This window comes from Mustela erminea, chromosome 3 (genome assembly GCF_009829155.1).
Source record: "Mustela erminea isolate mMusErm1 chromosome 3, mMusErm1.Pri, whole genome shotgun sequence".
Taxonomy (NCBI): domain Eukaryota; kingdom Metazoa; phylum Chordata; class Mammalia; order Carnivora; family Mustelidae; genus Mustela; species Mustela erminea.
The window spans coordinates 130,213,046-130,237,939 of record NC_045616.1 but is presented as its reverse complement, the minus strand read 5'-3'; the positions used below and the strand labels follow the sequence as shown (position 1 = coordinate 130,237,939).

The 24,894-nt window shown below is 40.2% G+C and overlaps 1 protein-coding gene across 1 annotated transcript in view; it reads left to right on the top strand.

Annotated features, from left to right (window-relative positions):
* Positions 1-24,894, top strand: part of NNT (nicotinamide nucleotide transhydrogenase) — a 92,038-nt gene that overhangs the window by 16,357 nt on the left and 50,787 nt on the right. The window contains 3 exon segments of the mRNA XM_032337450.1: positions 4,703-4,791; positions 10,421-10,502; positions 10,504-10,609. Of these exon segments, the coding sequence (XP_032193341.1) occupies positions 4,703-4,791; positions 10,421-10,502; positions 10,504-10,609 (277 nt within the window).

Here is a 24,894-nt window from a genome sequence, read left to right as displayed (position 1 = left end):
AAATGACGGTGGAAGCACATTGTCTGGGTAGAGGAAATAGGACTGAAGAGGATGTCTGTTGGTACAGGTTTCCTTGGTGCTTCCTGCTCTTAAGTACTTTATTATACAAACTGAGAACTCATACGAGATAAATCTCCCAGAAAAAAAAATGAAAGGGAAAAAAAAAAAAGATATGGCAGCTTTGAGGAATCTAGTGGTATATTGCCTTAAAAAAAGGCCAGGTGAGGAAAATGGCAAGTGGTTTAAATGGAGGCCAGAATACACAGCAAGGAAATTTAGCAAAAATAACAGGGATGTGACATATGATGGGTTTACATTGGGGGGGGGGTGGAGTTTATTTATTTATTTATTTATTTAAATCATCTCTACACCCAGTGGGGCTCGAACTCATGACCCCAAGACCAAGAGTCACATGTTCTTCTGACTGAGCCAGCCAGGTGCCCCTGAAGGGATTCCATTTGATTTCTTTGTCAGGATCTTAAGAGTAGGTCTGGCACTCATGGCAGCCGCAGTTCAAGGTTGTTTTTAAACTGGCTGAATGCTTTGATGCACAAACCTGTTACTCAGTTTTGGTTAGACTCTTTCCTGAAGGATGTGGAAACTGAGAGGAAAGCTGGGAATATATAAGAGATTAAAATGTGAAACAGAAGACGAGAGGCTTAAAGGAAGGAGAATCAATCAGCTTTTAGAAGGTAGAATAGAGACTGTCTTTACTGAGAATTTAAACCACAGGTTAAGGGACTGTGGTCATCCGTCAGAAATAGTTTTTTGGTATTGAAGAATTAGACACTAGGGGGGCATTGATATCAAGGTAGATTGAATAACTTTTTATTTGGGTTTCCTATAAATACGGAGGGTTCTTCCTTGTCTAGAATGAGCTAACGAGCATCGTTTGATGGCTTATGATAGGTCAGGCACTATCTGGAAGCTGCGGAATGAACAAGGCAAATGAGATCCCTGCCACATGAAACCTACACTCTAGTAGGGGCCACAGTGAGGCGATAAATCAAACAAGTATATGAGATAATCTTAAACATGAAAGGACCAGGACGGTGTGATAGTAAGTTGTGGGGGCCAGCTGCTTTCACTAGGACTGTGGGAAGGCTCCTTTGACACTTGAGCTGAGACCTAAAGGATGGTGAGAAACGAACCAGGTGTTCAGGATTTCAGGCAAAGGGCACAGCACCTGTGAAGCCTTGAGATGGAAACAGAGAAGGATAAAGAAGGCTATTGGTCTTGAGTGCAGTGAACAAGGTGGGGAGTGATGTGAGTTGGTGGAAAGGTAGGTTGGAGCTGGATGATGTTGGGCTTCTCTTGTCAGGGTTGTTCAGATTCTCTTACAGCTGATGGAAATGTCTAATTCAGGGTCATTTTGGAAAAACTCACTTTTGCTTCTGTGTCTCTACTGTCCCAAGGAACACTTCACTTCTGACACTTCTGGTCACCCAATGTGTGGGGCTTTCTCTACACTGAGCAACTATGTGACACCAGCAGTGTGTCCCACAACTTATTTCTAATACCATCTCCTTGGGGGTAGTGTGCGATCCACAGGTAGAGGGCTCAGTCCCCCAAGGCTGCCCTCACCCCCCTTCCCATGCCAGTCGCCAAGTCCAGGTTGTTACAGGCAGACTGACTGTAAATCATTCAGAGGTTTCCACAATCCTTTCCCTGGGTTTAGTTAATTTGCTAGAACGGCTCACAGAACTCAGGAAATTTATAGAAGGTTATGATAACGGGTACAGATGAACTTCCAGATGGAAGAGATGCCTGAGGCAAGGGAGGTGGGAAGGGGCGTGGAGCTTCCGTGCCCTCCCTGGACGCTCCTGTCTCTTGCACTTCCCTGTATTCACCCAGAAGTTCTTCAAACCCTGTACTTTTGGGATTTTTAAAGGAGACTTCATCATGTGGGCATAATTGATCATTAACTCCTTTTCCAGCCCTTCTCCTCTCTCTGGAGAGTGGGAGGTGGGGCTGAAAATTCTCAGTGGCTGTCAGCGGCCATCCAGGAGCCCACTAAGAGTCAGCTTGTTAGAACAGAAGATTCTGTTATCACCCTCGAAATTCCAAGGGATTTAGGAACTCTGTGTCATGAACTGTGGTCACAGACGAGTTATTAGAGCAAAAAATGTTCCCAGTGCTTTTCTGGTTTTGGAAATTACAAGGGTTCTAGGAGTTCTGTGTCAGGAACTAGGGACAGAGGCTTATATATATATATATATATATATATATATATATATATATAATTATCTCATGAGAATTAAAAAAAAATCGTATGGAAGTTCTTTGGGAGAATGGTTAGTAGGGGGAAGAGGGAAGGCAAGATCTGTACAGAATTGACGGTGGAAGTTGTGCCCTGGGAAGGCAGTGACAATAGAGATGTGTAGAAGGGGATGGATTGGGAGATCTTTGGGAGTTGACACCAAGAGTACTTTCTGGTGGACTGGAGGTGGAAACGTGCAAAGGGAAGCCTCAAGATGACCTTCCTGTTTTGGCTTGAACAGTTGTGCGCACAATTAGCGCTCTTAACTGAGCTGGCAGACTGAGAGGAGGAACACGTTAAGTGACTGGAAATGAAGAATATCCCCTTTTTAAAAGATCTTATTTATTTATTTAGAATGTGAGTGAGGGGAAGGACAGAGGGAGAGAGTCTCAAGCAGACTCCATGCTGAGTGTGGAGCCCGACATAGGACTTGATGATCTCACGATGCTGAGATCAAGACTGGAGCCAAAATCAAGAATTGGACACTTAACTGACTGAGCCACCCAGACACCCTGGAGATAAAGAATGTTCCTAAAGGTCATTTCTTTCCCATGGCCTTCCCTGTTTCCCGAGTATATGTCTGTGGTGTGTGAGTCAGCAGTCAAAGCTTTAGATTCCATCATTTAATATAACTGCCATCTGGGAAGGGGTGTTTTGACTGCTCTGTTGCACAAACCAAACAGCTTGCTCAGGGTCACCCAGGACTAGTTGGTAGTCGAGTCAGGATTTAACTGTGCCCCTTAATCTCTGTGTCTTTCTTCACCCGGTGCTGCAGAGAAAATAAATTCCTGTTGTGAGATCTACACAGCTCTATTATTGTGCAATTACGGCTTTTAAATTCCGGGTTTTTTTGTGTGTGTGTATGGGTCATTTCTTGATTCAGGATAGCTTGGTCTAGTCCTGTGATTTTTATTTATTTATTTATTTATTTATTTATTTATTTTTTAATTTTTTTTTTAAAAGATTTTATTTATTTATTTGACAGGAGAGAGAGAGAGATCACAAGTAGGCAGAGAGGCAGGCAGAGAGAGGAGGAAGGCAGGCTCACTGCTGAGCAGAGAGCCAGTGTGGGGCTCGATCCCAGGACCCTGAGATCATGACCTGAGCTGAAGGCAGAGGCTTAACCCTCTGAGCCACCCCGGCGCCCCTTAAATATTTTATTTTTATTTCACATATTCTTTTTTTGTTAGTTTTTTTTTTTTTTTAAAAAGGATGTTATTTATTTATTTGAGAGAGAGAGCGACGAGAGCAAGAGAGCAAGAGAGAGAACACGAGCAGGGCCAGAGGGGCAGAGGAAGAGGGAGAAGCAGACTCCCTGCTGAGCAGGGAACGGACTTGGGGCTTGATCCCAGGACTCTGGGATCATACCTGAGCTGAAGGCAGATGCTTCACCTGAAGCATCCCTTAGTTCACATTGTCATAGTGTGAAGTGGGGTGGGTGCCTTGGAGGGCCCAGAGCCTCCTTGGTCTTTCTTTGTCTCCTTAACCCCCAAACCCTAAACCATCACCATCAAGATGAATTCACATGATTTCTAAAAACCTTGCTTAGGGGGGGCCCTGGAGCATGAGTTGACTAGGCTTCTTAAAGAGGCAGAAGGGACATGTGGACATGATGGGTAGGTGGGAATTTATAAAGCTGCACTGTTTCTGTGTCTGTGGGTGGCTTTTTTTTTTTTTTAAACACAATCACAAGGAGTTGCCTCAGTTGACTGGGGAGTATAATAGAACTTTTTTTCTGGAAGGCCCATTCCAGACTAGAGACAACACTACTCTTACTGTGTTTCTTAGAAGGCAGGGTCTCGACTCTTGTTTCTGAGGAATTCTTTGATTTTCTTGGCTCTGACCCTTCCATGGCTAGGAGAGTCATTGTGTTGCCGTGGTATGGTTCATTCATAATGGTTCAGAATTACATAGTTCGTCACCTGCTGTTCTTTCAGAAGCATCTGAGCTCCAAATACAGGGTAGAGTGGCTGTTTCACCAAAGTTGTACCCATCTTTGAAACTTATTTTGACATCTTATGAACATAGAGAAACCTTCACATTTGAGAGGGGAGAGGTAGCTAGAATGCTACACTGGGAATTTGTTTCAGTACACATAGCTTTTATACACTAGGAAAGACTTAGTGATCTTTAATGTATGTACTGTTCATCAGACTGTACGTGGCTTCCACTTGGAGAGGCTGGTTGTCTATTTTCAGTGAAGGTTGTGGGCCTTTGCCAGCAGGTGGTCCTTTGATGAATTTGTGAAAACAGTGGTGGTTCCTTTAAAGAGTTGTCTGTCCACTCAGTATTAACTGAGGGCTATTCACCACCAGCACACCTGGTATGTTACTGAATTAACTGTGTAGTGCCCTAGCCGCTGACAGTTATTAGCTGGTGGTTTTTCATAATCAGTTGATAATGAACTTTATTTAAAATATACCATTCTGCCCTTTCCCATAGATTCTGATTGTTGGTGGTGGTGTTGCTGGGCTGGCTTCTGCAGGTGCGGCGAAGTCGATGGGTGCAATTGTTCGAGGATTTGACACCAGGTAAGTGCCTTTCTAGTGATTGCTGCTAAGGCAAAAGCATTTGTTTCAGGTGGGTATTATGCTTTCCTTAGGATTTATAAATGGCAGTTGCACATTGAAAACTGCTTTATAAGCTCTTTCCACTTAAAACTATTTTGCTTCTTCAATGTTAACTCGAAGTGGAAAAATATTATCTAGTGGGGAAAAAAAAATGGAAGGGCCCAGACTCAGTACTGAAGAAATCATTTAAAAGCAGAGGAATTGGGGGCACCTGGATGGCTCAGTCGCTCAATGTCTGCCTTTGGCTCGGGTCATGGTCCCAGGGTCCTGGGATCGAGCCTGGTATCAGGCTCACTGCTTGATGGGAACCCTGCTTCTTCCTCTCCCTCTCCCCCTGCTTGTGTTCCCTCTCTTGCTGTCCCTTTCTCTGTCAAGTAAGTAAAAGTCTTAAAAAAAAAAAAAAAAAGCAGAGGAATTGAAAAGAAAAGACTTGCATTCAGTTTTGTTTCTTTCTGTGGATTAGCAGTGGGACCAGAGTTATCCTATCCTGAGTTTGTGATGTTGCTCTACCTGTTCAGGATGCATTTACAAATCAGGCAGGACGTGACCACCACATCTGTGAGTTTGAAGAAAGAAAGTAGTAGAGGAGATATGTTGGGGGCACTGGGTTGGCTCAGCAGTAGAGCATGTGACTTGGCCTCATGAGTTTGAGCTCCATGTTGGGCAAAGAGTTTAGTTTAAAAAAAGTCAGCATTAGAGACATTTTGGAGAACAGACAGGTGGCAGAGAGGTAAGAGGTAAGGGGTATACTCTGCCTTGAATGTTTGGAAGCAGATAGAGGTGATTGGGCAATAGTAGAGCCTCTAGGGGAAAGTAGTCAGTTAGGTTCACTGTGTACTTTAAAGCAGGTGTATCAACATTATCTATAATTCTTTAAAGAAAATTTTGATTAAAATTGTTCTTCATTTTAGAAGATACTAGATACTGGATTTTATTAAATGCTTATTGAGAGTGGCTTTCATTTATGTGTATGAATACTATTTCAAGGTTGAAGCATATGGTGGTTATCAGCTGAGATCGGTAAAGGAATAATACCATGGCTAATCTTGAAAATAGAATGATCAAAATTTTCCAAAAAAATTTGCAATATTCAAAGTTGGAAAGAGTGTGCATTTCCGGAGTAAGGAATGTTCCATAGAACATGGTTGTCAGGGCTTACCTGGAGTTTAGAGAAGTGATATACTGATGGAAAGCTATCCTGCTCACATGAGAAAAGGCATTTTTGAAGTAACCAGGTTGCAAGACAAGGATAGCCAGAGTCAAGCCTGTCATTAGTGATGTCTTTTAATTTTTAATTTTGCTGATGTGAAGTCTTTGAAGACAGCCAAACCCAGAGGGAGGAGGTTGTGCAAATTTTCATTGTAGTGACAGTAAGCAGCATTAAAGTGGAAATGTGTATTTTTGGCTTAGAGAGGTTTTGAAACTTGATGTTGGGACAGCTACTGAGAATTTATTAGGTATTTTGATGTCATTGGTTTAGATTGTATTCAGAGCTGATAGCTTGAGGGTGGCTGTTGCTTAACTCCATTTACCGCTCATTAGGATAGATCAAGTACACAACGAAGAAAGATGTGCCTAAAACTGATATATGCTTTTCTAAGAATTATAGCTCATTAATCACTATTTTGAGACTGGAGATTGGTATCATATATAAATATGAAATCCAAATGTATTAGAAAACACACGATTACAAATTCTTGTTGGAAGACTGAATAATATATATTTTCGGATAAACATCCTAAAACCTTAAGGACAACTCATTGCTCAGTGATATTAAAGGGGTGTGATTTAAAATTTTTTTCAAACAATAACTAGGAGATTCCCCTCGTAACTATAGTGAGCATCCTACTGAATGCCTACATTGAGAAGTTTAGAAAACAATAGCTTTACTTTTTTATATTTCTGTGTGTGTGTGTGTGTGTGTGTGTATATGTGTGTGTTCCAGTAAAGTTTTATTTACAAAAACAATTGGCAGGGGCACCTGGGTGGCTCAGGGGTTAAAGCCTCTGCCTTTGGCTCAGGTCATGATCTCAGGGTCCTGGGATCGAACCCCACATTGGGCTCTCTGCTTAGCAGGGAGCCTGTCCCCCCACCCCCCGGCCGCCCGCCGCCCACCTCTCTGCCTACTTGTGATCTCTCTCTCTCAAATAAATAAATAAAATCTTAAAAACAAAAACAAAAAACAATTGGCAGGTCAGGAGTTGTAGTTTTTGGACACCTGTTCTAATGCTTACTCTCTCAGGCGTTGTGCTATATGCTTTATTTTGTTCTTTACAGATCTCTATGATGTAGAGATAAATAGCCCTGCTTTACATATTATAAAGAGATATAATCAATTTATAACATTCAGTTTTATTTCGTATCATAAACATAATACATGCTTATTTCCCCATTCAGGAAAAATATAAAAAAATACAAAAAGTGAAAATAGCCTATTCCCTGCAAAGAACTATTAACATCTTTGTATATATTCCCTTTTCTACATGTTAATTTAAAATATAATTTTACTGATAGTACTAGTTAACTGGCTTTAACAGTAGATCGTGAAGATATTTACTTACCTACAAATATATTTAATGGCTGCATAGGATTCCACTGTGTGGAAGTACAGTGACCTACTTAATTAGTCCCCTATAAATGGACATTTTTACTATGTATAAACAATACTGCATGTATTTTCTGTGTCAGAACATATGTATTTCGAGAGATTTCATTATTTCCTTAGGGTAAATTCCTAGAAGAGGAATTTTGGGGTCAAAAATATTCATGTCTTACATTTTGATATATTATAATAGTTTTAAATGATAATAGTTTGAAGCAGAGATTCCAAAATAGGAGATGCCTGGGTGGCTCAGTCAGTTAATCCCCGGGTCTTGGGATCGAGTCCTGCGTCCTGCTTCTCACTCTGCCTGCTGCTCCCCCTCCTCACGCGAACGCTCTCACTCTGACAAATAAATAAAAAATATCTTAAAAAATTACAAAAAAGCATTTATGGTTCCGATTATGCATGTTCAGTTTTGAAAAAATACAGAGAAAACCATAAGGAGGAAAAGAAAAATGCCTTTTTGTAATTCTCCCAGCTAGATAATTGCTAATGATTTTTGGGGCATCATTTCCTTACAGATATTTATGTAGATACCTTTTGATCAAAATTGTGATCACTTACACATATATGTCATTTAATTTTTTTTATGTCATTTTAAATTTATCTTATTTCGTTAAAAGTAGTAGACTTTTCTGAAACTTGGTAAACAGTAGTATACCTTCGGCTGTACGGAATAGAAAACAACTCAAACTGGCTTAAAAACTCTGAGAAAATGTATTAGCTCTCCTAAATGAAAATTCATGGGAAGGCTCCATTTTTCACACTCGCGTCAGCAGCGCATTGGTGCCTTCCAGGACCAAGTTCTTTTTGTCCTTTCTGTTTGTTCTTCAGCTTTGGCTCAGGTTGGCTTCCGCAGGCAATCTGGGCTTGAAGTTTCCTTGTTCAAGCCAGCAGAAAGGTGAGGACCTCTTGCTCAATCATGTCTACTCACTGGGTCTGTTCTTTCTGACGCCAGTGGTTGCTGGGGACTGGGAGGCTCAGACCACAGTTTCCCCAAGTTCCCTGTGGCCAGAATTACCCACAGCTCTTGCTAAAAATAAGCTTCTGGCCTCTCTGCGGGAGATTGTAATTCAGTGGGTCTGGGAAGGGGCCTACGAATTTGAAGTTTAGCAAGCCCTGAAATAATCATTGTCATCAGGGATGTTTGGGACTCACTATAGAGGGATGGATGTTGACAAGTGAAACACACCATCCGGCGTGACTGAGATCTTTGCTGGCTCTGGTTTTCCAACCAGTACATGGTGCATGGCTAGTGTTTATTTATTTATTTATTTTTATTTTTATTTTTAAGATCTCTTGTTCATTTGCGAGAGAGAGAGAGAGCGAGCCCACAGGTAGGGGGAGGGCAGAGGGAGAGGGAGAAACAGACGCCCGGCTGAGCAGGGAACCTGATGTGGGGCTCAATCTGAGCACCTGGAGACATGACCTGAGCCACCCCACTGCCCCTAGTGTTTATTTATTTATTTTTAAACTGAATGTATTTTTATGTAGTTTAAATGTATTGGCTCTTTATACCTTTTATAGGTTGTTTTTTTCAAGCACAGTTTAATGAGGACTAGGGACAAAAAATAACTTTGTTAAAATACTTCTAAGAGTCATTCATGAGAGAGAGGTCCCCCTAATTCAGAACATTTATAAACGAAGACCTCAATTTGAGTGATTTGAATGAAGTCAAATCTTAATGTAGGTCAGAGTTCACATCATTATTGATAGTGGGGCCCCAAGAATCAGAAGTGATTGTTGGAGTTATCAGTAGTGAAATTCCTTTTGTGACTGAAGTAAGTAGAAGTTGGAATTCCCTATAGTTTTAATTTTTCCAGGAAAAATTAATTTTTGTAGAAGTGGCACATACTTTTGGAAATAACTGAGATAGCCCAGTCAGAGATATTCAAAAGAAAATGACCAATTTTGCATATATACAGTTTGCTCTTCTTAAAACTCAACACACAAAAAACAAACAGTCCAATTAGAAAATGGACAGAAGACATGAATAGACATTTTCCCAAAGAGGACCTATAGATGGCCAGTAGACACATGAAAGGATGCTCAACATCACTGATCATCAGGGAAATACAAATCAAACCTACAATGAGAGATCACCTCACACGTGTCAGAATGGCTAAAATGAACAACACAAGAAACATCATGTGTTGGTGAGGATGTGGAGAAAGAGGAACCTCCCTCACTGTTGGTGGGAATGCAAACGTGTACAAGCCACTCTGGAAAACAGTATGGAGGTTCCTCAGAAGTTTGAAAATAGAACTACCCTACAATCTGGCAGTTGCACTACTGAGTATTTAGCCAGAGAATACAAAAATACTAGTTTTTTTTTTTCAAAATTACTAATTCAAAGTGATACATGCACCCCAATGTTTATAGCAACATAGTAATAGCCAAATTATGAAAGCAGCCCAAGCGCCCAATGACTAATGAATGGATAAGAAAGATGTGGTATACACATATACACACTCTCTCTCACACTCACACACACAATGGAATTTTGTTCAGCCATAAAAAGTAATAAAGTCTTGCCATTTGCAGTGACATGGATAGAGCTAGAGAGCCTAATGCTAAGTGAAATAAGTCAGAGAAAGACAAAAAACAATGATTTCACTCATATGTGGAATTTAAGGAACAAAACAAACAAACAAAAGCAAAAAAAAAGAGGCAAACCAAGTAACAGACTCTTCACCGTAGAGAGCAAACTGGTTACCGGAGGGGAGGTAGGTGGGGGGATGGGTGAAACAGGTGGTGGGGATTAAGGCGTGCACCTGTTGTGATGGGCACTGGGTGATGTATGGAAGTGTTGCCTCACTATATTGTACATCTGAAACTAATATTACACTGTACGTTAACTAACTGGAATTTAAATAAGTAAAAACTTAAAAACCTCAAAAAACCCCCCAAAATGTGTAGGTAAAAGCTGATCTTGATTTCTGTTAAGGGCTTGAAATTAACCACCGCTTTCCCTTCAATAATCACCAGAGCTGCAGCTTTGGAGCAGTTCAAGTCTCTTGGGTGCTGAGCCTTGGAGGTGGACTTGAAGGAATCTGGTGAGGGGCAAGGAGGGATATGCGAAAGAGATGTCCAAAGAGTTCATCGCAGCTGAAATGAAACTCTTTGCCCAACAGTGCAAGGAGGTGGACATTCTCATCAGCACAGCGCTGATTCCAGGTACGTCCTTAAGCTCAGGCTTCTCAGCAGAGCACTTTGACTAGTGGTATTTCAAAAGGACAGTGAAAGCTGTTAACATTGGACTTTCTTTAAGTAAAGATTGATTTACTTTCTAGAAAAATGAGAAAGCACATGAAAGCCAGAATGGACAAAAATTGCGTAGCGCCTGGATAAAGATGATCATTAATAGTGGCATCCATTTTTTTCTATTATTTTTATGTAACTGTGTTCATAGTCATATTCTATATATCGTATTATATTTGTAAGCAATTTAGTTTGTTGATACCCTTGATGAATTGGTTTTTTTAATTTATTTCTGTTCCCTTTGTTAAGATACTACGTTCTTATTGTAGGACATCCAGACAGTACTGAAAAATATGAAGAAAAAGTACAGACCAGAAGTTGCAGCAGAGATGACCATTATTAATATTTAATCATTTCTCCATACACTAGAGAGAGAGAGAAGGGGGCTTGGTGTGTGTGTGCATGTTTTTGGAAATTCTGGTATATGTTTTTACTAAAGGATGTGACACTTTTATCACTTTTAAAATCATTTCCTTTGGCATGTTTGGTCTTTGCAACCAAATTGCAAGCTCTTTGATGGCAGGAATTACTTTCCAATCCTTACCACATCCTCTTTAAAGAATATTTTTCTCTCAGTAGATGATTGATTAACCTTACTGGTTTAGTAAGCAGTTATTAATCAGTAAACAGTAGCTTGATCTAGCAAGATTTTGGCTTTGAAGAAATGCTCTACCCCTCCTCTTCTCCCTTTCCTTCTGATATTGAAAAATGACCACCATGCTAACTCTACTGTTTTCCTTTCTGAAAGGAAGTGGGCCAGATAATGAGAGCTTAGAGGGTTAATGGTTACTTGTTGTTAGAATCTTCTAAAGGAGGCTTGCTTTCTCTAGGGGACAGTGGAAAATTAGAAGTTGCTTTGTCATGAGGTCATGGGAGAGGAGAAGTTCTCTTCTGGCATCTTCCCACAACCCCCCAGCTGAATAATGTGTATGCAAGGGCAGGAACTTGAGTGACACCACATCTGTGAGCCTCTAGGGGAAAATGTGTCCCCCAAGCTCTTCTTTCTGTCCTCTGTTTACCCAGATGATATCAGATAGGCGAGCTGGTCTCTCCAGACACCCACAGCCCACCCGAGCTGGCCAGGGGAAGCAGATGGCAATGGGCTAGTGACACAGGGTTAACCCATAGAAGAATCTGTGAGTCTAGAAATGAGGTGGGTTGGTTACTGGAGGTGGATGCAGATCAGGCCAGCCAGGGGCTCATGGCGGTATTGGTGAAGTCCACTGACTCATGAACAAGCAGTAGCAGGAGAGTGCTGAAGGATTTTGTCCTTTCCTTTTGTGGCAGTGGCTTGTGGCCCAGCTGTTGCACAGAAGGATGTTGAAGGAGGGATGGGGTGGTCTTTGCTGTAGCCCCCATCTGACCTTTGGAAGTTAGCTGCATGTTCCGGAGAGGTTATGAGCTGAATAGGTACAACAAGTGGCCAGTAGAGGGTGCTAAAACATTTCCTCTTGGAGTAAATGATTTCTGACTAGGAAGCTGGTTTTAGTCAAGTCATGCTCTTTTTGGACATCAGATAGTTTGGACATAGTATATAGAATTATTATTGGGGATAAAGCCTAAAGTAAGCAATACAACTCAAGACTTGTGTATAAAACACATACTCTTTTTAGGGCCTACTCCCTCCAATAATACTTATTTTTAAAATAAGGACTTTATAGTAAGTATACTTTAGTAAAAGGTCAAATCGTGTAATAGTCTTAAAGAGGATTTGTTAAAGACATTTTGTTAATCTGTTCCACTGAGCCTCTACTGTCTTCCGTCTTTTCTGAAGCAGTGATCTGTTCAGAAGCATGTTCAAGTTAGATGAAGTGCTTGACCAGAGGGCTAGTCTTCTGTTACCTTTTTTTCCTTTTAAAAGATTTTATTTATTTATTTGACTCAGAGAGAGAGAGATTACAAGTAGGCAGAGAGGCAGGTGGGGGGTGGGGGTGGAGGCCCCTGCTGAGCAGAGACCTTGATGCGGGGCTTGATCCCAGGACCCTGAGATCATAACCTGAGCAGAGGCAGAGGCTTAACCCACTGAGCCACCCAAGTGTCCCTACATTTTTTTTTTTTTTGAAAGCCAAAATAAAAGAGAAAAGTTGGTGGGAATATTATGAGGAAGAAGATGATTTTTCTAAAGATCTTTCTTATCCCTGGGGGACTGAGACCCGAAAGCGTGAGCATTTCAATGAAAGGTGAAAAAGACTTTATAAAAGCACAAATACCCTTTGAAAAACTGTCCTTGGCATTGTACCTTGACTGGTTTATGTCCTGGGTCTCTGCATGGATCACCTGATGTGTGTCGAGGTCCTGAAAGACTTCTCGGAACACAAGCTGTTCTCAAGTTTCCTGAGTGGATCCAAAGGGGATTAAAGTCAAACGTCAGAAATTGGCCAAGCTCACTTGCTTGGACACAGGTGCTTGGAAGGCTGCACACAGGACCGGATTTGGATAAGGACACTAAGAGGGGGGCATGGGCAGTTAGCTAGCTTCGGGTAGCAACCTTACGGAACTGGCAAATTTTTGATCCTCCAAGGTGCACTCAGTCTTCGGGCTTGAAAGAACAATTACATTGTTTTTGTGTAGATTGTATGTGGAATGAAATATCTCTGGAGGTTGCTAATTATTATGCTGCCATTTTGTACCACATACTTGTGCCATCATCTGGACTCCCTAGATTGGGGTGGGTGAAGGGTTAAAGGCTCTAGTGTCACTTAATGTAGGTAGCTTCAGGACAGTGCTGACAGTCCTGTTTTGTGGTGTTCTGCACACACGGGAAGACTCCCCAACTTCCCTGTCTGGCTCTTTGTCCTTTGGGGCTACTATTAAAAAATAAGTCCCTCTGGCCATGTTCAGGTTGTGCTCATAATCTTTTTTGCTAAACTTTTTGAGACTCAAGAGATTTTTCAGCATCTCTCGTGTTCTGGGTGCCATCTTGAGGTCTTCGTTGTTACAGTCTCTTATTTTTCGATGCTGTCCAAGGAATGAGAGAAAGAACACTCTCTTGGCTCAACTTTTGGATAAGAATGCTGCAAAGGCTAACTTAAGACTGGGAACCTAGCTTTCTTAAATTGCCAAAACCAGAATACTTGCCAAATTTGTAATTTGAGGTGGCTAGCTAGGTCTCTCAGGAGCTAGAACTGGGAAGTAGTAGGAGGTCTGTCTAGGAGTTAGAAAGTGTTTATTGGTCAGAAAGGAAGATATTCATTGCTTGATTATAAATTACAATATCATAGGTCATATAAGCTGGACATCTTTTTAGGCACAATACAGATTATGATGCTTTTTATCTATACTAGGTAAGGTCTGTAGAATATACCCTATACAGGATACTTGTGATAATTCTACATGACTCTGGAGAATTGGGAGGGGCTGTTTTCCCCGACATGCAAAGGCTATATGCGTAGGACAGCAAGCTGGAGATATTTTGCCATTGCCTCAAAAATCAGCATTGGTTCTCCATCTGACATTACTTGTCTTTTTGAAATCTATCTATCCCAATGAGTAGAAATACGGCACACAAGAATAGTTTTTCACAGTAATGTTCAAACTTATGTTTAGGCAAGAGAATAATTGATACAGTGATATACTCTTCCATTTGTGAAAACCACCAAGATAATATTGTTTTCATGCCTCTACGGAGTTTTGGCCCAAAGTCCATGTTTATTGTTTAGAGAGACTGGTCTTTTCCTTCTCTGTAAGCAAGAGGATCTCACAGTACAAAAGTATAGAGATCAGTCATTTCTAACTTTCTTTTGTAAATTATTTATTGTGTTTTACTGACTGATCTAATTCATGGGTCTTCCTTCCCTCCCTTAAATTTATCATATGGCTGTATGGAATTTTGTAATATTACTTCTACGAATTTTCATTTGTTTTGAGAGTTTTGAAGGACGGAGAGAAAGACTTAAGTGTTGCAACATCAAGGGTTGGTAACCACAGGCTGTCTACACACCTCTTGGTAGCTTTCAGCACAAACAGGGCAACTTGTCATCAGGAGGAAGATGCCAAGATGGGGAGTGTTCATTACCATTTATCAGTCGTGACTTCTGAGAGTGTGTTTGAGCACACTTAGTGAGTTATTGGGCCAAATTTAACAAATGGTCTGCTAGGAAAATTTACGGCATAGAATTATACTCTGGTTTGGTCTGTTATTTCTCCAAAAGTGTGTTGCAAGATTGGAAGCATTGTGTTCCCATCCCTGGCAGTCCCTGAGTTGAAAAGGATTGGGAGGCCGAGGCCATCTCTGGGGAAGAACCCCGGATGGAGTTACTGCGAGCAGCTAGTGTGGCCCTCCACGTGCATTTCAGTATTTTCCTTCTTTCCACTTTCCCTATACTTTCTTGTGCCTCCGTGTTGGGGTGGTCTGGCTGCTCTAAGAAAGCAAGGCAAAAGCTCAGACATTACGGAAATTGACTCCTTGCTCAGTTAACAGGAATGGGCGGTTGACACACTGGTGGGCAACTCTCCTTCACGTGGTTGTCTGGAGATTCAGGTAGGACAGTGTAGCTGTCGTCGTCATTATGAGGCTCTGAAGGGCACTCTAGGCACGGTTTCTCTTCCAGTCATCTGGAAGGGATGGGGACATAGAAGAATGTGCATAGGATGCCTAGAAATGCCACCTATGGCTCCTGCTCATGTTTCTTCGGAAGACTTAGTCATACGGCCAAACCTAACTGTTAAGAGAAGCTGGGAATTGTTGCCTTGCTGTATGTGCAGGAATAACAGAACATTGTATTAGTCTGCTAATTAGTTAGCTAAGTAGTAGCTAATTTTGCTAAGAAAATCCCAGTTTTAACAAGGTGTTTATTTTCTCACAGTCTGGAGGTTGGCAGTCCTAGGTCAAGGCATAGGCAGGTCTGGTTTCTTCTGAGTCCTCTCTGGCTTGTAGATGGTTCTGTTCTTGCTGTGTCCTCACATGGTCTTGGCCTCTTTTCGTATCCACATTTTCTCTTATTTTAAGGATATCCGTCAGACTGGATTACGGCCCAGCCTAATTGCTTCATTTTAACTTAATCATCTCTCTAAAGGCCTTCGCTCCAAATACAGTCCTATTTTAAGGTACTAGGGGTTAGGGCTCCAACATAGGAATTTTCTGGGGACACAATTCAGCCCAAAACAAACATGGATTTTGGTGAGCAGCTAATAGCTTTTTCCTTTTTCTCACTTTGTAGTTTTATCTCATGTTTAATGCATTCACAGTGGATCAGATCTTGGATTTAGAGCCCAATAGAGTAGATTCAGATGCTAGGTCCACTGCCTGATAACTGGCTGATGTTTCTCTCTGAACCTCCAAGTCTTCATCTCTGAAAATGGGGTAAAATTTTTATCCCATGAGTAGATGAAGAAAACAATCCCATGTAGGGTCTGGCATAGAGAGCATTAGCATTGTTCTCTTTTCTGCCATTGGTGATGCCTGGTTTTACAAATGGTACTCAGGACTGAAAACTTACCTCTTTTTTTCTTTCTTTGAGATTTTATTTATTTATTTATTTGAGAGGGGAGAGAGAGAGAGAGAGAACGAACCTATGCACGCCTGCATAAGCTGGGGGCGGGGCAAAGGAAGAGGGAATGAGAATATGAAGCAGACTCCTCACTGGGTGCAGAGCCCAACTTGAGGCTCTGTCTCATGACCCTGAGATCATGACCTGAACCATAATCAAGATTCATACCTAACCAGCTGAGCCACCCAGGCACCCCTTGACTTTTTTAATAGGAAGTCCGGACAGTCTCAAGGACTCTGTGGAATGCCTAAGACATTCCCTGAAAAACTGCATTTTCCAAAGATATGCATTTCATTAAGGCTCTTTTGTCAGGTAATCTCATCCTGACCTAAGTTGAATAACATTGGAAATAAGCAGTATTATTTCTATTTTTAAAAAAAATCTTTTAATTATTTTATAAAACTAGTAAAATCAGAATGTGTCATATATATTCATTGCTTCAGTTTTTAAGGCATTTTGGTAGCAAAGGTACATCTAAGCATGTGTTGGAGGGAACACAAAGAATGTTGTAATTTATACAAGAATAGAGATGTTACACATTTAAGAATGTATACCTGATATGTTTCTGGGGTGCCTGGGTGATGCAGTTGGTTGAGCATCTGCCTTTGGCTCAGGTCATGATCCCGGGGTCCTGGGATCGAGTGCCCCATCAGGCTCCTTGCTCAGCGGGGAGCCTGCTTCTCCCTCTGCCTGCTGCTCCCCCTGCTTGTGCTCTCTCTCTCTGACAAATAAATTAATACAATCTTAAAAAAAAAGAACATTATACTTTCACGCTACAATTTAAATATGGTAGACTGTTTTTTAAAGAATTCCTACTGCTTATGGAGCCATGGTAAAATCTTGACAAATTTTGATTTTTATTTATACAGAATCTTGCAGCTATAAGAGGTGGATTATTAAGATAATCCTTAAAAAATATTTTATGAATGTGTCCTTTAATAATTAGGTAAAACTTGTTTTTAGCTTTTTTCATTAAATAGATCTTTCGGGATTTCTCTAATTTGCTAAAATATGCTGTTGACTAATCATATTTCGTAAGTATTACATTTAGAAATATCTCACAGCATTCAGTTTGTAAAAGCCAAGGTTTAGCTGGCCTGGCTTTCTCTCTGTTCCTTATACAAATAATTAATTGTGCAGAGAAAACTGGTCTCTACTTTTATGAATAGAACTCACATGTTAAATACTCTGCTTGGCTCTTTAAGCTTGGGTTAGAATCTCTGTTTGCCAACACAGCTGTCTAAAGCTTAGCCAGTGATAACATAGAAAGATGGGTTGAATCAGTATGTTGCTCCATGCACCATGAGGCTGGCTAAATCCACCCAAGTAGATGAAAGACCCATGGATCACATACTCTGCAGTTTCTTGCCACTTCCGGTCAATTACATAATCAATTATCTGTTTTTCTCATAGGTATACGTAAGTGTATAAAAACCCTTTTGTCCTTCTCTGTAGGCATTTTTATAGCTTAAAAGCCAAAGCTTTAACCCCCACCTGTGATTTTGAAATTCCAAAAGAGCCTTTGGTATGTATTGATTATGATGACTTTGGCTGTCAGAAGCAGAAATTCCTGCACATTCTGCCTTAAACAGAAAGGATATTTCTTGGGTTAGGTATGCAGAGGAAGTCCAGGCAGAAGTGTGGGTAGGTGTGCTGAAATCAGGGGTCTTTCACTGTGCTCCTGTGTTCTCTTGTCTTGCCCTGCTCGGTGAGTTGGCCCTGTCCTCAGTGCTGGAAGGCAGCAGCGGGTTGAGCCCTCTGGCGTGCCCAGCACAATGCCCACAGGACAAGACAGGTCAGTTCCGATGGTTCCTCTCTTGAAGAGGAAGGAAACTTCTTTTTCAGAAGCCCTTCCGTCTTCTTATTGGCCTTCATTGCATTAGTGTTCATCTCTGAGCCAGTTCACGGAGACAAGGCAATTAGATACCCCTTGGCTTACATCTGGTTTCTGAACTGGTCACTAATAAGGTGATGAGATTACCCTTAGGGCAACCAGCCTGCATCTCTGGAGTGGTTTTTGGGTCAAGGTCCTAGACTGTGTGGAGAAATGGAAATCAGAGTAGTGACCAGAGACAAACAAAGTGGGTGCTGGGTAAACAACAGCACTCAGTGCAAAATTATTAATTATTTCTATTAATAATGCATTTCTTTATGTATAGATGCTGTAGTTCAGAATGTTTTTACATGCTGTACTTGCCATTGAATCAGTGTATAGTATTACATTACATTAAAAATTCTCCTGGTCTTGGTAGTGCTTGTTCATGAGATATTTGTTTTGGTTTGGATAAATATATTCTGTAATTTATAATTTTAATGTCTTTGCTACTATATCGTTAAATATAATATGGCCTTGTTGAAGCAGAAAGTGTTTCTTGAGCTTGTCTAATTGGATGCCTTATAGGTCCGGAAGTCAGGAATTTCCCCAATCCAATTACATACTATTGAATAATTTCAGTAAATAATGCTAAAACTTCATTAGAATCGTTATAGAATTTTGTGGTAAATCCATTTCATCTTGGTGTTTTTTTTTTTAAAGATTTTGTTTATTTATTTGAGAGAGAGAGGGAGAGCGAGCAAGAGAGAGCATAGGTGGAGGGGAGGGGCAGAGGCAGAGGGAGAAGCAGACTGCTCCCTGAGCAGGGCTCCTGACCAGAGCGGATGACAGATGATTAACCAACTGAGCCACCCAGGCTACCCTTGGTGTCTTGTCCTTAATATTTTTAGTGGTTTCCTCTTAATTTATTTGTTTGTTTGTTTGATGTGATTAAAGTTGTCTGTGAGGGCTTGATTCTTTTCCCGGTAGAGTCTGAGAATTTATTGATTTCAGATGATCATATTAAGCCTGGTTTATTCAATGAGGTATAATATATTGAAACTTTCTGGTAACTCTTTACTCATTGGTATTTAGTTCAAGCTAAATCCCTCTTCTGAATATCATCTTGCAGAGAGGGCAATGATATATTTTTTTCTATACAGCCCTAGTTGTTATAGCTATTTTTCCTCTTTCTTTCTTTTTCTTTTTAAGTAAACTCTATACCCATGTGGAGCTTGAACTCATGACCCTGAGGTGGAACTAAGAGTCACATGCTCTTCCAACGAAGCCCACCAGGTGCCTCTAAAGCTGTTTTCAGAAATGAGTAATTTTTTCTAGAAATTTCTTTCTTTTTTTTTTTTTAAAGATTTTTAAATTTATTTGGGGAGCAGGGGAGAGAGAGAGTGAGCAGGAAGGGGAAGGGCAGAGAGCAAATCTCAAGCAGGCTCATCTCTGGGCATGGAGCTGGATGCAGGGCTCAGTCTCACAACGCTGAGATCATGACCCAAGCTGAAACCAAGAGTTGGATGCTTAACTGACTCAGCCAGCCAGGCACCTCTGGAAGTTTCTAACTTTAATACTTTTAAAACTTCATCTTAGCGTTCACTTAATTTGAAGATACATAGTATGAAAAGAATTCTGTGAATTCTTAAACTGTGACGTCAGTCATATTTAGGAATGTATGTGTGTGGATCACAGCCGTACATCCACACAGCTAGAAATGGTGCACAGGTGAGGCACTTTTTCAGCCTGGAGCCAATTCTGATGCACACAGAGATTCAAGGATACTCACCCATATCTGTGCCATCCCCACTCACCCTGAATAATGGCCAACCAATTAGGAAGCTATGAAAATTTTTAGATGACTGCTTTAAATACCTCAACTGTTTTGGATAATGTAACTGTTCACTAAGCTTTGCATGTAGCTTCTTTCAGTCCTAAAATATTAGTCTTCAGGGTTACAGGGAAAATTTTCCTTCCCTATCCAGCCTGAACGTAGTAGGCACTAAACAGTAGTTGAGTGAATGAAAGAATGAATATTTGAATGATGACTGTGACGCACGATGTCCTACCGTTGCCTTGGCTAAGATATGGAAACAAACATCCCCCACTGGGAGAGAACAGAATAATCTTACCATGAATGTGTTGTCCAAGAACCAGGAGGAACCAAGAAATATTTCACGAAGTTGGACATCAGGTCAGATCTCTTAGCCACAGTTTGCATTGTGCCAGGAAGTACATAAAAAAAAAAGTTCTCTTTGTTGATTTTTTTCTGTCATATTTTCTGTTGTCATTGTTGTTTTCAGTGGAGGTGGTTTGAGGAAATGTAACAATTTTGGTCTATTTGTGTAGCTGTTTTGCAGATAAAATTATAAAATTAACAGAAATGACAAAGGGGAAAGCCCAGTGGTGCCTGCTTAACAAAACAAAACAAAACAAAACAAAACAAAACAAAACAAAACACCTCTTACTGCCTTTAAAGAAGATTAACTCCTCTTTTCTTTTTTTTGTAGGATTTTATTTACGTTAGAGAGAGAGCAAGCAAGGGAGAGCGTGAGCATGGTGGCAGGGAGGGCAAAAGGAGAAGCAGACTCCCCACTGAGTGGGGAGCTGATGCAGGGCTTGATCTCAGGACCCCAGGATCATGATCTGAGATGAAGCCATATGCTTAACTGACTGAGCCATCCAGGCTTCCCTTTATTTATTTTTAGTTAAAAAAAATTTTTTTTTAAAAATTTTCAGTGTTCCAAGATTCATTGTTTATGCACCACACCCAGTGCTCCATGCAATATGTGCCCTCCTTAATACCCACTACCAGGCTCACCCAACACCCCCCGCAAAACCCTCAGTTTGTTCCTCAGAGTCCATAGTCTCTCATGGTTTATCTCCCCCTCTGATTTCCCCCAATTCACTTTTCCTTTCCTTGTCCTAATGTCCTCCATGTTCTTCTTTATGCTCCACAAGTAAGTGAAACCATACGATAATTGACTGTCTCTGCTTGACTTATTTCACTCAGCATAATCTCTTCCAGTCCTATCCATGTTGATACAAAAGTTGGATATTCATCCTTTCTGATGGAAGCATAATATTCCATTGTATATATGGACCATATCTTCTTTAATCCATTCATCTGTTGAAGGGCATCTTGGCTCTTTCCACAGTTTGGCGACTGTGGCCATTGCTGCTATGAACACTGGGGTACAGATGGCCTTTTCTTTGCACTACATCTGTATCTTTGGATAAATACCCAGTAGTGGCAATTGCAGGGTCCATAGGGAAGCTCTATTTTAGTTTCTTAAGGAATCTCCACACTGTTTTCCAAAGTGGCTGCACCAACTTGCATTCCCACCAACAGTGTAAGAGGGTTCCCCTTTCTCCACATCCTCTCCAACACTTGTTATTTACTATCTTGTTAATTTTGGTCATTCTAACTGGTATAAGGTGGTATCTCAATGTGGTTTTGATTTGAATCTCCCTAATGGCTAATGATGATGAACATTTTTTTCATGTGTTTGTTAGCCATTTGCATTTCTTCTTTGGAGAATGGTCTGTTCATGTCTTCTGCCCATTTTTTTGATGTGATTATCTGTTTTTGAGTTTTGAGTTTGAGGAATTCTTTATAGATCTTGGATATCAGCTCTTTGTCTGTAGTGTCATTTGTGAATATCTTCTCCCATTCCGTGGGTTGCCTCTTTGTTTTGTTGACTGATTCCTTTTCTGTGCAGAAACTTTTGATCTTGATGAAGTTCCAAAAAGTTCATTTTCACTTTTGTTTTCTTTGCCTTTGGAGACGTGTCTTGAAAGAGGTTGCTGTGGCCAATGTTGAAGAGGTTATTGCCTGTGTTCTCCTCTAGGATTCTGATAAATTCCTGTCTCATATTTCGAGTTTATCTTTGTGTATGGTGTAAGAGAATGGTCGAGTTTCATTCTTCTACACATAGCTGTCCAATTTTCCCAGCACCATTTATTGAAGAGACTGTCTTTTTTCCACTGGATATTTTTTCCTTCTTTGTTGAAGATTATTTGACCACAGAGTTGCAGGTCTATATCTGGGCTCTCTACTCTGTTCCACTGGTCTCTGTTTTTGTGCCAGTACCATGCTGTCTTGGTGATCACAGCTTTGTAGTAAAGCTTGAAATCAGGCAACGTGATGCCCCAGTTTTGTTTTTCTTTTTCAACATTTCCTTAGCAATTTGGGGTCTTTTCTGGTTCTATAAAAATTTTAGGATTGCTTGTTCGAGCACTTTGAAAAATGCCAGGCTCCCCTTTAATTAACTCTTCTGACTTCTGCAGTTATGTCTTGAAACACTTGATATGATCATTTGATTTTTTATTCTTATATCCAGAATCTATACCAGACTGTCTCTATGGCATATGGGACATCTCTTTATATTTGAAGGATTTGAATTAAACAATTGGATATAGTATTTTCTTTGTTTTATATTATAAAAAACCTTCCTGTTTGCTACCCATCCTTATTTAGGTCTCTGTCTCACTCTGTAAGTGTTTTAGAAGCACTTTGAAAGGCTGTCCTATCTGTGTAGCTTCATTTGCTGTGGCAATATTCAACTGGTAAGTAAATAGATTGGTCTAATGGCATTTTTAAGTTGTTTTAACTCTTCTGGTACAATTCTCTCTCTTTTTTTTTTTTAAAGATTTTATTTACTTATTTAAAGATTTGATTATTTACTTATTTAAAGAGAGAGAGCATGACTGCACAAGTTGGGGGAGGACCAGGGGGAGAGGGATGGGCAAACCCCAGGCTGAGTGTGGAGCCCAACTTGGGGCTCAGTCCCACAACCCTGAGATCATGACCTGAGCCAAAACCAAGAATCAGATACTTCAATCCGCTGAGCCACCCAGGTATCCCTCTTCCAATACAACTCTTAATTTATGTCTTCAACCTAGAGAAGAAACTGGTTGTGATTATACAGGAGTACTTTATTTATTTAGGAATACTTTATTATTATTATTGTTATTTTATAAAAATAGTATGTGACTTTTGGAAATGCGGTAAAGTACAAAGTAGAAAATAAAGATCGTCTGTGATCTCTCTACTCAGTGAAAAGTACTATTAACATTTTACTGTTTCCTTTTAGCTTTTTTTCCCATGCATTTTTTAAAAAGATTTTATTTATTTATTTGACAGACAGAGATCACAAGTAGGCAGAGAGACGGGGGTGGGGGAAGCAGGCTCCCCGCTGAGCAGAGAACCCGATGTGGGGCTCGATCCCAGCACCATGACCTGAGACAAAGGCAGAGGCTTTAACCCACTGAGCCACCCAGGTGCCCCTCCATGCATTTTTACCCTGTTGGATCAGGATATAATATCATTTTCATTTTTCACAGTTATTTTATTTTAAAGATTTTGTTTATTTATTTGACAGAGAGATAGAGAGAGCACAAGCAGGGGGAGCTGCAGGCAGAGGGAGAGGGAGAAGCAGGTTCTCCGCAGAGCAGGGAACCTGATGTGGTACTCAATCCCAGGACCCTGAACCACCCAGGCGCCCCTCATTTTTCCCATTTAGTACTATATCACAAGTTTTCTCCTTCATATAGCATGATGAGTCGTTAGAAATTTTTGTATATATATTTTAATTTTGGGGGATTTTCTTATTTTAATACACCACATTTTATTCAATGGTTAACACAAAATTGGGCTTTTCATTTAATTCCTCTTTTTGTCAATTAAAAATAATGTGCTAACATTTTTTCTGTGTTATTTCATCATGTGTGCCTTCATTTATTTCCCTGGGATTAATCAAATCTTAGAAGTGGAATTACTGGTTGAGTGGATATCAACATTTTTGGCTGGTTGATACATGTTGGTAAATTACGCTTTCCTGAAACTTTTACGTAGTTCATAATCTCATCAATAGATCATCCAGCTAATTGTTTCACTTCAACATTGTTACAATTTTTAAAAGATTTTATTTTTAAGTAATTTCTACACCCAGTATGGGGCTTGAATTTATAACCCCAAGATGATGAGTCTTATGCTCTACTGAATGAGCCATCTGGATCCCCCGATTATTAGGATTTTTTGATTCTTTCATTTTGAGAGACAAAAAAAGAGTATCTCACTTTTGTAACTTTGATTCATATAAGGGTGAACTTTTTTTTTTTAATTTGGTCGTTACGATTTCTTTTAGCATTGACATTTGTGTTGTTTTTCATGTATTAGGATCTTAGTGTTTTGTCTTTATTAAATTTTTTATTATATTAAATTGAATTATATTAAATTTTTATTAACTTTTTGTCATACTGATTTTTGAGGAGTATAATACATACACATTTCATATTTAAATCTATTGATGTTTTCCTTATTTTCCCCATTGCTTTAATTTAAGAAATACTTTTTAATTCAAAGACTAGAGAGAGATTCACCAAGGTTTCCTTTTTTCTTTTTCTTTATGGGTTGATTATCTCTCTCTTTTTAAGATTTTATTTATTTATTTGACAGAGATCACAAGTAGGCAGAGAGGCAGGCAGAGAGAGAGGAGGAAGCAGGCTCCTTGCTGAGCAGAGAGCCCGATGGGGGGCTGGATCCCAGGACCCTGAGATCATGACCTGAGCTGAATGTAGAGGCTTAACTCACTGAGCCACCCAGGTGCTCCAGTTCTCTCTCTTTTGAAAAATTTTATTTAAGTGATCTCTGCACCCAATGTGAGGCTTAAACTCACGACCCCAAGATCAAGAGTTGCATGCTCTCCTGATTGAGTCACAGGTGCCACAAAGGCTCATTCTCTTTTATAATTCATTCTAATCAATAGAATTTAGAATTTAGTTTGAAGTCTGATATTAGATTTGGGTAGATTCCCCTCCCCCCATATCTCAGTGATCATCTTATACCTTTTGTTCCTTCCATTTTGTGATGTCACATTTATCATATATTACGT